The sequence below is a fragment of the Amblyomma americanum genome, chromosome 9, assembly GCF_052857255.1.
Source record: "Amblyomma americanum isolate KBUSLIRL-KWMA chromosome 9, ASM5285725v1, whole genome shotgun sequence".
In the NCBI taxonomy this organism is placed as follows: Eukaryota; Metazoa; Arthropoda; class Arachnida; order Ixodida; family Ixodidae; genus Amblyomma; species Amblyomma americanum.
The window spans coordinates 119517758-119531131 of record NC_135505.1 but is presented as its reverse complement, the minus strand read 5'-3'; the positions used below and the strand labels follow the sequence as shown (position 1 = coordinate 119531131).

Here is a 13374-nt window from a genome sequence, read left to right as displayed (position 1 = left end):
AGTATGACTGCCGGTGAATGTGGGTGTGGTCAGGTGTATTACATGCTTGACCTAGTCTCAAAATGGAATTGACCCATTTCCAAAAATGTGGCGGGCCAACCCCCGAAATTTGAGTGGCCGACTCCAGAAAATTTGAAAATTGAGTTGACCCTCGTTGGTAACCGACCTGGGACACTCCCAGAATGAGTTTGCCTCACCCCAAAATTTGGCGGCCCTCCGTGCTTTCGCACAATAACCCGTGCTTATCAATGCTAAACCGACAGCTATTTTTAAGAAGTAGAGCAAAAGCTTTTCCTTTCCAGCGCAGTCTGTACCGGCACTGTGACTTGGTATACAGACTAATTTCTCAAGGTGAAAAAGGCAGGGCAGAAGCAAGAATACGAATCTATAAACGGGAAGGTGATTTCGAAAGGAAGCCACGTGCCTAGATCGCCTACCATGTACAGCGCGAAGCACACGGATTATGTCTCAAGGCACTCAATGGTGGTATCAAAAAAAACTATGCGCCCCTGAAGACGCACGGATTTCCCATAAACTGCTTTCAGTTTATTGATAAAGACGTGGCTTGGTGGTCACTTCTCTGCTGATGCACATACTGAATACATTCACTCACAAAAAGTAACCACGAGTGAAAATTGTTGCGATCAAGTTAAGTGGATGACCCTCAAGGTAACTACTTCTTAATCGCTAATAATTTGAGAACAATAGGCTCAGCCTTACCTCTGACTGCAGTGCTCCGACCATTGACTAAGAATTTTTACCCTCACAAAAAATTTAATATGTATCCTTCATACTGTGATATATGCCACCTAAGAACTGTCTATTGCAGTTTTTCTAAACATGATGTCTGTCCCTCTGTAGATGGCTCTGTTTCCACTTTGACAGTTGAAGTCCTGTAAAATTATTTTGGTGGGTCCTATAAAATACTTCCTTCACTCACACTAACTCTTTCTGATGAGGATAAATAATCAATAAATTGTATCGAACATTCAAAATTCCAGAAATGTCTGAGTGTTCAGCGCCACTAGGCACGTGGCGGCAGCCGTGCAAACGTGAAACATTTGTCCAGATTTACTGGCCTTGTCTGTTAAAAAGCTGAAACACTTTTAGTAAAGTTCATTGTAAACAGCAGATCGCAAAGCTTTCGTTCATTCATGAGAACAAGGAGATTTGTGCGGAGAATATTTTTCATCGATACACATAAGAAAAATTTGAAAGCTGCTGGCCGAAGGTAAATATTTAAGTGCTCAGTGGAATTTTCCGCATTATTCTTGTGTGCCCGATGACACTTACCATAAATTGAAACCCTGTAGCATGCACATAATTTTTTTGTTCATTCATTTATTTCAAAATACTGCAGGCAGCAGTGCTGCCCAGTCAGGAGAGGGTTACAAAAATTAAGCTTGCAAAGAACGCTCAATGGTATTAATGTTAGTACATTCAACAACCGAAGCAGGCAGGCGATTCCATTGCGACCGAATTTCGAAGTATCTTTATAAAACCATAATTATCTTATTTTTTTTCTGGCGAGATTACATAGAATAAAACTCAAATATGTATCGCTACAAATACAAAAAAGACATCGTCACGCACACCGCATGCCTGCAGTAAGGACATGTAGCCAGCAAAATTAATCCCTTAGTTCTTGCTTTAAGTTATAAAATACAAAATACAAAAGGCGCAGGCATAACAATGCAGGAAGCATACGTTATGTGTGTTTCTCAAGTGCTCACGAAGCTTTCTTAATGCCTTAACTCGAATTGCTATCTAAATGCAGTGTCATGTACAGACCAATACCTAAGTCATAACATGCGATCTCTAAAAGACCAATTCGACGAAGCATAAAAGCTGGTATAGATTTGAACAGATATATGTAAAGGCCACGTTTTTTTTTTTTTGTTAATCTTCAGTCATTGTCGTTGACACGACATTGTAACGTGTACTGGTTCACTGACTGGTTTATCTTGAGTCATTGCCATTGACACGACATTGTAATGCGTACTGGATCACTTAATGGTTCGACCCGCCGCGGTGGCTCAGTGGTTAGGGCGCTCGGCAACTGATCCGGAGTTCCCAGGTTCGAACCCGACCGCGGCGGCTGCGTCTTTATGGCGGCAAAACGCCAAGGCGCCCGTGTTCCGTGCAATGTCAGTGCACTTTAAAGATCCCCAGGTGGTCGAAATTATTCTGGAGCCCTCCACTACGGCACCTGTTTCTTCCTTTCTTCTTTCACTCTCTTCATTACCCCTTCCTTTACGGCGCGGTTCAGGTATCCAACGATATATGAGACAGATACTGCGCCATTTCAGTTCCCCAAAAACCAGTTATTATTATTATCATTATTACTGACTGGTTCGAACACAATTACGACGTCCATGAAGCCACTAGTTTCCACTCTCACTGTTTCGGCCCCATTGCGTCTTTCCCTCCGATTGCTCGCGTTATTAAATGAATTGACAGCAGACCACGTGGGACTGTGCTCGACTCATGGTAACCGGCGTGACTCACCGCTGGTCGTGACTCACGCCCCATGACTTTTTGCTGCACCCGGCTGCTTCAAAACTGTCGAAAAAGTCACCCATATCTAGGTTTACTAACTTTACGAATAGCCGATTATTAAAGAAGCTTATAAATGTTGCAACTTTGTTTACTGAAAAGGTCACATTCGAGGAAGGAAAATGTTAGTGAACATCCATTGCACGCTTCTTTCACTTCTTATACTTGGTTCTGGGTGGCTCGTACGGAACGTGAGGCTTTCATATTATATTGCAGCAAGGTATGATGGCACCCGCATTTGTCTGGGAATCGGTATAACTGAAGGGATTCAAAATCATGATCTCAGGAAAAGAACACATGGCACAAATGGTGACCGCCTTCACGCCGACATTTATTTCTGTATCGACCAGCACCGGTTCTTCCGCACGCATACCTCTGTGTCGTTGTGGATCGCCATAGCGAACCCGTCCTTGCACACGCATTCGCTGTAGTAGCACTCCGACTCGCATCTGCCTGGTCGAGACAAGCCGCATATCGGCGAGCAAGTGTTAGAGCATGCCCCGAAGGTTGAGTGGCGAGGACACTGTGGGGGACACCAGCTTGCCGGTACGCATTCCCGCCTGTACCAGGGGTCACTGTGAAAGAAACCATTGCGTCATACATTTGAACCGTAAAATATACACCTGCAAAAAAGGTCTCAGGCAATCATCCCTTGATTTCGGCTCTAAATGCTGGGGAAGAACGCCCACAGGGAATGACAAAGTCGAGAAAAAGGGTGTCCGTAGATTTTGTGAAGAATATACCACGCAAGGCTGGGGCTTCAAACCACAAAGCTCTCGATAGAATTTCGTCGCTGCGTAGATGCTAGTTTGAAAATATAATTTATTCGGGCCCTCGTACCTTCTAACAATGGCAGTTTAAGTAAAGATTTGCTGTCTCGGAAGGCCTCAGTACCTATGCTTTGAGTCGGTTCCGCTGGCAGCAAATATATTCTCCCACAGGATACATTACGGTATCTCTCCTTTAAAGGAAGTGCTCCTGCGAAATCAGGTTCACCTAATAAATATCACAAACGCAAGCAAGAATTCGAGATTTTGTGCAAATCTGGACGAAAAGGTATTTTTATGGCGCACGTTTGCGATTACAGGAGTGTAGGGAGCGGATGAAAATGTGGGAAGATAGGGATGAAGGGAAGATAGGGAAGAAGGGGAGGGATGACACGAACTTTAACGTGACTCCCAGTTTATGGCCAATACAAAAGTAAGATTTTTTGGCGTCATGGCCGAGAGCTTCAAGTGCCGCCGCAGGCTAAGGGTCTCCTGCCAGTGAAGCTGTGCAACGGATTCAAGAAGGACACAAGATCTATAACTGGTGCTCTTTATGCTTTTTTATTTATTTATTTTCGTGTTACACTCAGAAGCAGGGAGAGCGAAGGAATAGCTAAAGACTTCGAGCCTGACAAGGCATTCCTTCCGCACAAAGTCTCGACAGGCATAGCAAGGCTCCGAGTTGGTGCCTAGCACACGTCGTAGTTTCTCACCCAGTGAGCCACTGGTTCGCAAGTGGCGCCGCTGGTGTCCCATGCACTTCAGCAGCGACGAAGAACCCTCTGCCCATGCGCAGTTGTCTTGCCAACGATTGCACGAGTCCGATCATCTCCGCTCGCGGACAAAAATCACTGATGCCTGTCCAAGCAGCGCCCAGCAACCGACGAACAGCCACAAAGGAGCAGGCGGCAATGCTTTGATGGCCCTGACCCTAACCTTTTTCATCTCAGAGGTCATTTTTCAATCACATCCTCCTCGCTAATAGTTGAAACCCATTGCGTTTCAGCAACCACTTGCAGGGAGCGTCTGTTCGAATGATTAAAATTCCACCAAAACTGGGACACTCGCAGATTGCAGGCCCTGAAGAGGAAGCTAAAGTTAAGTCTGTAAAATATGGCTGCTCTTTTAATTTAACTATATTCATTCGGCCACATTAGGCCAGCGGTAGGGGCCCGTGGGGTCTTTTCATCCAGTAAAGATAAAGGTACGAAAAACTAAGACAAAATAGGTTTTCAACACAGTCGAAGTATTATTTTAGCCGTGGTACAGATTTTAAGTCCAATTTGCTACAGCCTGTACATTAGCGCGCGAGCGGCGCGGATTTGATTGCTTTATGTATTTTGTATATAGTGTAAAAAGATCTCCCCTGTTCTTTCTTGCTCTAGCTCCCCTCTATATTTCTCCTCGCTACACACTCTCTTTCCCTTCCATTTCCGCCGGCTGCAGCTCGGGTACTTAAGATATTAGATAGCAATCGCCGCAGCCGGCAACATTCTTTTCATTCCCTTTTTATTTGTGTGTTTTTAAATAAACAACAACCACTACCACCAGCCCAATTAGCAGGGCTGAGCAAGCTTTCTTAGGGGAAACTGTACTAAATAATATGCCCTCAGAAGCGCTTCAAAGTTCATTACAGGACTTTGAACTGCAGAACACTCAGACGCGAGCCTCGAAGTGCTGCTCGTGCTTAAAAATTTTGACAGGTGGCGGTAGTCGGTAATGCGAGATTTGAGTGCCGCTCTTCATACGCCACCTGCCACCACTGGCAGGGGGTGTGTTATGCTGCTACCCTTTTATTGGTCCTCTCGGGAAAAAAAAAACATAACTGAAAGAGAGAGGGAGCCCGGACAAGCAATGCATTACCGGGCTTAAAGTCAATAAAAAAAAGAAAAGGAGCTAAACGCAAAAAAAACTTAATTTAAAGAGAAAAGTAGGAAAATAGAAACAACAAACAAACAAAAGAAAACATAAAACCCCAAACGCACAGAACAGACAGAACAACAGATAATGTCACAGAGAATGTCAGCACAGATAAAGTCATAGGCACAGTTGGTCCAGACACAACAGACAGTCAGAAGCACAGATAAAGTCACAGAAAATGTCAGCAGAGATTAAGTCACAGGCACAGTTGGTCCAAACACAGTGTCAGACCACGAAGAGATGCATCCTTTACCAGCAAAAGAACACAGAACACTTCTCTGTACAGAGCTTATGCAGGAAAAATGATAGTAACGAAGGTACTCATCGGGAATGGGTACCTTGCCCATTCTCCAGGATCTCCACATGTCATCCACCTTTCAGGTGGCGCTCCGCTCTGCTACTGAGACAACAGGTTACGTCGAAGGCGCCGACGACGACGGGGAATGCAAGAGCGGGCTCCTGATATCTGCTCTCTAAAACTATCCGTAAAGTGCTGACATTTGCATGTCCAACACCAGATTGTTCTAATTGGCCAAGGTATGTGCTCGACCAGTCAGGAGTTATCAACTTTTTGTAGCATAACAGAGACGGATTAACAAAACCGTGTACCAGATTACTCCTGCGCGCGCGCAGTGATATGTGCGGGGCCACTGCGTGTGTGCAGCAGGGGTCCGGTAATTTGATGTGCGCCTACGCCAATACGTCTGCGCTACATTAAAATGTCCCTGATTTTCTTCCACGAGCTTCTAGATGCGCTTTAGGGCTAACCAATTATTAAAGTGTATTCAGAGCTCTTCTAAGGACCCAGTGTGTTTTAGTCAAAAAACAGCAGCACTGTACAAGATCGAAGCCTCTATTTACAACATTGTACGAGAACGAGAGAAAACTAAGTGAGCGTATTGACGGAGGTTCTTCAAACTCCACGTGGTACGTGATTTCAAAATGCAAAAGCGCGGTGACCAGCCATGAAAAACAGTCAAACATTTTTCCAGTCATAGTATCTGGCAAAAAAAGACGTTGCAATTACGAAGCAGGAGTTTAGTCCTCCTAACCAAAGGTTAACGGATTTGTTCCTATGCCTTCGCGCGTGATAAGGATATCTGACGGGCTGTCGATTGCGTAAACTGGCCACAGGATCGCTAATATGGCGACTAGTCATTAAACTCACCAAGGGCAATACCGGAGGAAATAATAGCCGCCATGTCACACACCGCTCCTATTTACAGAGACGCAAGAGCAGCTTTCTGAAAACGAAGTTATCGAATTAGTGTGATTTGTACGAGAAAGGTGACTGTGCACAGTTTTCTCGTAACTGCTTGATTTTGAGTACCTGACGGCGCCCGCGTCATGGGTTGCTGCAATGGAATGGTCTCCCATTTAGCCCTGCTCATGGTAAAGATTGCCTGGCTTCACTTGGGACATAGTTAAGGGACACATGGCAATCTGCCGAACTTAACGTTGGTCGTCATGTTTTGTAGTTTTGACATGGACGAGTACAAATGCATGGAAACAGGCTTTGGTGTGCGGTTCGTCTACCAGCCTCATTTTACCCCGAGAAAGCGCATGAGGTCAGAGAGTTTGAAACTTCTAACAATGCCACACTTACTAAACACTTCCACATAACATACTTTTGCACTCATATATGTTCCTTTCTTTAGAAAGGAAAGGTCCACATTTAAACCATAGCTCGCGTTCAATACTGTACCCGCGTGAACTGATCGATATGAGACTGCGTCCAGTGATAACTTTACGACTACAAACACGTCCTTTAACACAGCCTGCACTAACTATACCTACGCACTTCCTTAACATGTATCTACTCACAGGACGAATCCCGGAGCACAGGCGCAGCCTGCTATGCACTGGTACGTGCACTGTAGGGGCAAGGGCCTGCCGCAGACAAGAGGACATGCTGAAGAACACGGAGTGTAGTCAGAATTGCGCCTGTAGGCGCATCTGAAGCACTCCCGCAGCGTGATACATTGTCCAAAGCTATTCCGGATGTATCCTGGTCTGCAGAGACACCAGCGGCCTTTAACCAGCTCAGTCTGAGGGGTGATCCAAGGCTTGCAGAACTGGTCCCGCTGGGGTCTAGTGCCCTTGACAGGAACTTCGAAGTAGGCGCACAAGCTGCGGTCTTCTGGAAGGAAAATTAGTCTTCACTTTTTATGGTACCGTTAAGCAAAATTACTAGACATGTAGCAGGACAAAGATGTTTTGTACTGAAAACTCATAGCGTTCGCATTTTAAAGAAGTCTGGCACTTCTCTCAGGCATGTGTTTCATAAAATGAGTTACGAGAAGCCTACGAAGACTTTTACTGTACGAGTAGTAAGCTGTCCTAATCGCTTGAGGTGACAGAGCTGATATCCAGTTACGATTAGACTGCTGTTAGTAATGCCAAAAAATGTAGCAAGAAAGACGGGATTTCATTATAGGTGACTAGTTGTCTTTTAACTTCGCACCCTGGGGCTAATCTCTCGTATTCAATAGATATTGAATTTCGTGTCTCCAATTATGCAGATGTTTCTCTTTCGAACACTTTTCTCCTGGATTGACTGAGTGCAAAAAAGTGGCAGAGTCAAGTCGGAAAATACTGTCAGCACAAAGCCCGCAGGACAATAAGAACATAAATGACTTAAGAACCTGCGACCGACAACTCTAATACCTAGACGCGGGACACGTCCGTGAATGTACCCTTGCTTTCTTACCGGCGACGTTTCTTCATAAAATGCAAAACGATTTCTTCAAGTCCTCAAAATCAAATTCCGCAGCACGGGGAGCAATACAAATCCACAACAGGCATATTTTTTTATGAGCAAATATTTATTTTCTTTATCACCAAGCATTCTAGAAACTGCTTTGCGCACGTCTTGATGCAGTGAATTGAGCGCATCTGTTTGCCTTACAGGAGTGTGAGCCCAAACTTTATTTACCACACGTACTCCAACAGCCGTGCGACATGCCAGATGCCAATTAGGTACAGTGCCGAAAGCACCACACGGTTTTCAACTTTTCAACCGATGCACCCGCTGCTTAAGAACGTTTCATCTTCCCGTGCACGGCTTTGTGCGCAGCGCAGCAATTTCTTTTTCAGAGCGAGAGCTGTATAATGGCCCGACCTCGCAATAGGTTTCAAACCCCGTGGTGCGAATGAGAGAGTCGCGAGCGCCTTGTCTTGCCCAGACAGAGTAATAAACGTTGTCCCCGAATTCCTGCTTACTCCGACCAGGGCGTGATCCTCACATTAGGCAAAATTTTCATTGCTGAAGTGATGCTATTGGCTTAATCATAACGTGTAACCATCTTTTTTGTTTCCACCTTCATCACTGCTGAATATCCTCTTATATTGCGACAGCATTATAGCTCCCGTTCATGAGAAATGCCTGTGTCCGTCCATTCACGTCACGAAAAATCAAGCGCCTGTATCTGTCATAAAAGTCGCTGAATGGTGGAGAGAGGTGACGTGACCTTTTGACGTCATCAAGACCTGCCAAACGGGATGTGAGCAAGCTGCCCACTGTTAACGGTGGGAATCAAATCGATTCGAATAGATTCAGTGTCATTGCCACCTGTCCAGAGTGGCAGCCCACGACATGCAATTACGAGTCCTGCGTTAGTCCAAATAGTCGCTGACTTTTCGAGGGGGTGACGGCAACTAGCTTGCCACAGGTTCTCGTCAGGCTCACTCAGCGTCTGATTATGCGTGTAAAAATAACGTTTCAATGACAGTGACAACGTTGCGTGTGGGGTAGAGCTGACACAGGCGCATAAACATGTCTAAGCCTATCGTATTTCATTTTTCAGTTGACTCAAGAGGCCTCATAATTTATTCATCAGCTGTTTACTTTTTGTACATTATTGCCTACTTTGTATTACGATTCTGATGCACTCAGGGCCCTGGACTCGAACGGCAAGCGCGCAATTCGCGTGACACTGCTGACTTCACAAGCAGTCTGCAACCAGAGCCTGTATATACCTACATGCGCATATTGTACGTAGACACACACACACACACACACACACACACACACACACACACACACACACACACACACACACACACACACACACACACACACACACACACACACACACACACACACACACACACACACACACACACACACACACACACACACACACACACACACACACACACACACACACACACACACACACACACACACACACACACACACACACACACACACACACACACACACACACACACACACACACACACACATATATATATATATATATATATATATATATATATATATATATATATATATATATATATATGCATATACTACTGCTGAACAACCACAGCTTTAGTGCCACTGATGTAGGAGACAAAGAGGCAAAGGAGGCGGTCTCTCCAATTAACCCTATCCTTTTCCAGCTGCGGCCACTTTATACCCGCTAACTTCTTAATCTCATCCGCCTACCTAATTTTCTGCCGCCCCTGCTACGCTTGCCGCCTCTTGAAATGCACTCAGTTACCCTTAAAGAACAGCGGCCATCTTGCGTATACGCATTATATGCTCTGCCCAAGCCCATTTCTTCCTTCTGATTTCCACTGGGATGTCATTAACCCGCTTTTGTTCCCTCAACCACTGTGCCCGCCTACGGTCTCTTAACGTTACTCCTATCATTTTTCTTTGCATATCTCGCTGCGTTGTCCTCAACTTAAGCTGAACCCTTTTCATTAGCCTCCACGTGTCTGCCCCGTAGGTGATTACCGGTAAGGTACAGTTGTTGTATACTTTCCTCTTGAGAGATATTTGTAAACTGCCATTCATGGTCTGAGAGAGCCTGCCATATGCGCTCCACCCCATTCTTATTCTCCTAGTTATTTCCCTCTAATGATCCGGATCAGCGGTAACTACCTTCCCTAAGTGGATTGAATATATATACTACTTACCTACAGTCTTTGACCCTGCACTTGCTATTCCCATGAGAATGACAGCTAGCATAATCATATACATATTTAATTAGAGCTTTCTGTAGAGCGAAAAATCCAAGATCTTGATCATTCGCACCTCGTCCAGTTCTATGCGTACAAAGTGTGGCCTGCGCTTGTATGCTTCGGACAATAGACGATCGCTCTTTTTACACTTGCAAAAAAATACACACCCCAACCTTTTCTCCTCGGGGGTTCTTGTCACGGCCTGCGAAAAGTAAACAGAAAGGTTTGCATTCTTTCGAATCAGAACTGCGCAGTGAGGGCTGCTGGACTTGCGTGCGGTTATTTTCCCGAATATGAACAATGCATCGCAACTCAATGCAGTTGCCGTCGACATGCAGGTTCAGTTCCATTTTTTTTTGTCCCTTCGTCAGGGCAATGCTGAAAACCTCGCAATGGCATTGTTTGCAAGGGTTTTGTGAAACTTCTCTTTTACCAACCAATGGCTCATAAGGCTCGCCGTTTAGGACACGCTACACTCGCGGCCACTGTTACAATATACCTTAGAGATACGAAAACGCATACCAAGCCTTAAGAACATATCGCTAGCTATTATTGAACGTCACTGTAACAGACGAAGTTCAATGCACAGAAACACTCCTGTTTCTTAATCAAGGGTTCGACAGAATCCTGTCTGGCGAGGGGGAAGCATATTGGAAGCACAAGAAACATACACTTGCCAAAGAAAAAATATTTAACACATGACGTTTCGAGACCCGTACGGGTCCCTTGTTCACAATGAGGATGGGCGGAATAGGCCGCTACTTATAAGCGGACTTGACTGCACAGTGATTGGGCGTAGATATCGGGGAGATTCCCTCTCGTCCTGTTGATAGCATTCTTGGTCGTCTGTATGTAAAATGATTCGAGAAGTAATCGTGAAGATAAAGGTTTCTTCGTGTCCAAGATTGTGGCGTTCTCCCAGTCAATGGAGTGTTGCATCATTTGGGCATGCTCTGCAAGTGCGTTGGAGGAAGTGCGACCTTTCTTGACGTCATTCTTGTGTTCCCTTATTCTTCTTTTAAAATCGCCTGACTCGCCAATATATGATGCATCGCAATCCTTGCAGGGGATCTTGTATACAACGCCGGGGTAACATGTGCGCTCTAGGCGGTCCTTCACGTGACACAGCTGCTGTTTCAGCTTGCTGGACGGTACGTGCGCAATTCGAACGCCGTATTTGGCAAATATTCGCGCCAGAGCCTCACTTGTACCCCGGGAATACGGGACAGTCGCGCGTTTCTGTTGCCCAAGAAACTGGGGCTGAGCAGGTTCCTTACAGCGGCGTTCTTGATTGTTTAGCATCTGACGGGGGTAGCCATTATTTTCAAGGTCGACGCGAACTTTCTGCTGCTCGGACGAGAGAAGGCCAGGACTAGAACATAGACGACCAGCTCGCTTGAACAGAGCGGACACGACGGAGTGTTTGTGGCCTATGGGGGAGGCAGATTTATAATCGAGGTACTTGCCGGTATCTGTGGGATTTCGGTATACGGTAGTGGCGAGCCCATCGAGAGTGCGGAAAACGAGAACATCGAGAAAAGCAATACTTCCGGCGGCTTCTTCTTCCATTGTGAACTGAACTGTTGGTTGAAAAGAGTTGAGGTGGTCCAAAAAAGGTTTGGCATCCTTGCGATGAATTACGCAGAAGCAATCGTCCACATATCGTAAAAACAGTTTCGGACGAGTATGAAACGATTGTAGGGCCGAACTTTCAATACACTCCAGCGCGAGGTTGGCACAGGTTACGGACACAGATGCACCCATGGCCGTACCAAGCACCTGCTTGTAATATACGTTGCTGAACACAAAACATCTGTTCTGAAGACAGAAGCATAAGAGGCGGCGCAGATCAACAGCTTCAAAAGGCGTACGGGATGGTAGTGATGGGTCTTCTTCCAGTGCCCTTTCACAGCATTCAACAGCGAAGTTCACTGGAACGCATGTGAACATCGATTTCACATCGAGCGAGACCAAGATGTCTTCGTTGTCAACCGCCACGGCCTTGAGTTTAGCACGAAGCTTTGTAATGTTAGCACGAAGCTTTTTAATGTTTGTTTCTTTATACTAAAAGCCATAGCACGCGTGCTAGGTTGGTTGAGTATGCATTGCAAAAAAAATCATTTTCTTCGCAGGTCTGGGATTTACAACTCCGTCTCTTATTGTCGTCCCCTTATTCGAGACCATATGCATGCTAACCAACATGGTCAAAACATATTACACGTCCTACCGGTTAAGCACTCCTAGTTCTAAGTTTGCGTAAGTACGAGACTTTAGACCGAAGTACACCATAGCAAATAAACGCTTTTTACTGTGACGGAAGAAAAAAATCCTTAGGCACCGGCGAGATTCGAACTCACGATCTCCTGTTTACTAGACAGGCGCTTTAACCAACTAAGCCACGGCGCCGACGGCAATGTAGGGAACATCTCCTATAAACTAAAGCGGCTGTTTGGGCTTGTTGGTCAGTGAACATCTCCTATATTCGCTGACTGCGGCCTAAAGACAATTCTTAGTATTTTTGAAAAGTAGGTCGAAAGCTTCGTTTCCTTTCGAGGCACAGTCTTTGCCGGCGCTGCAGGTGCTCATGAATACTAAACTTTTCAAAGTGAAAGAAGCAGGAAAGAAACGAGAGTGAGACTCCCTGCGGCCAGGTGATTTCTGATGGCAGCCACGTTATTAAATTTTCTGCTATAGACGGTACGAAAAGTTCTAATTAAGATTAGCGACACGCATTGGAGGTGCCAGGACAGCTTCTATGGGTCACCGGCGACGCATAGCTTTCCAAGAATTTTTGTGATGTTTTGAGAAAAGATGGGACTGGCTGGTCACTTTTATGTTGATACGTCTAATTACTGATTCATTACACGTAAAATTACACATATATTTACGTATAATGATTACTTCGACGGTACAAAAGGTGCCGGCAAGTAAACATTCTTTTGAACAAGTACGTGGATAGCACTCAAGGAATTTGTAGTATAGTGTGTCGCTGCTGGCTACCTAAATTTACGCTTGACATATTACTCTTCCTCAATATCGCACCTACCAGAGCCTCTCAAAGTTCAACTGCATCCTTGTATCCTGGCCATGGCTGCCGCAGTTATGCAAAAAAAAGCCCGTGTGCTGTACGATGTCAGGGCATGGTAAAAAAGTTTAG

General features: G+C 45.3%; 1 protein-coding gene and 1 non-coding gene across 2 annotated transcripts; both read right to left on the bottom strand.

The window, feature by feature from the left end:
- Positions 1-2866: 2866 nt before the first annotated feature.
- LOC144104208 (zonadhesin-like) lies at positions 2867-10409 on the bottom strand. Its single transcript, XM_077637081.1, has 3 exons — positions 10173-10409; positions 7068-7383; positions 2867-3131 (listed from the first exon to the last, which is right to left on the bottom strand). Exons 1-3 carry the CDS (start codon positions 10234-10236, stop codon positions 2888-2890), a joined length of 624 nt encoding a protein of 207 aa, XP_077493207.1. The 5' UTR covers positions 10237-10409; the 3' UTR covers positions 2867-2887.
- A 2140-nt stretch (positions 10410-12549) lies between these two features.
- TRNAT-AGU (transfer RNA threonine (anticodon AGU)) lies at positions 12550-12623 on the bottom strand. The gene has a single exon. It is a non-coding gene; the product is annotated as a tRNA-Thr (tRNA).
- Between the last annotated feature and the right edge of the window lie 751 nt (positions 12624-13374).

Excerpts from the sequence above, each read along its gene's own strand:
- LOC144104208 (XM_077637081.1), bottom strand. The coding sequence starts at position 10,236 with ATGTATATGATTATGCTAGCTGTCATTCTCATGGGAATAGCAAGTGCA. Across the intron at positions 7,384-10,172 it reads TGCAGGGTCAAAGACTGTAG|AAGACCGCAGCTTGTGCGCC; the intron begins GTAAGTAGTATA and ends TTTTCCTTCCAG. Across the intron at positions 3,132-7,067 it reads TGTGCTCCGGGATTCGTCCT|TGACCCCTGGTACAGGCGGG; the intron begins GTGAGTAGATAC and ends TTTCTTTCACAG.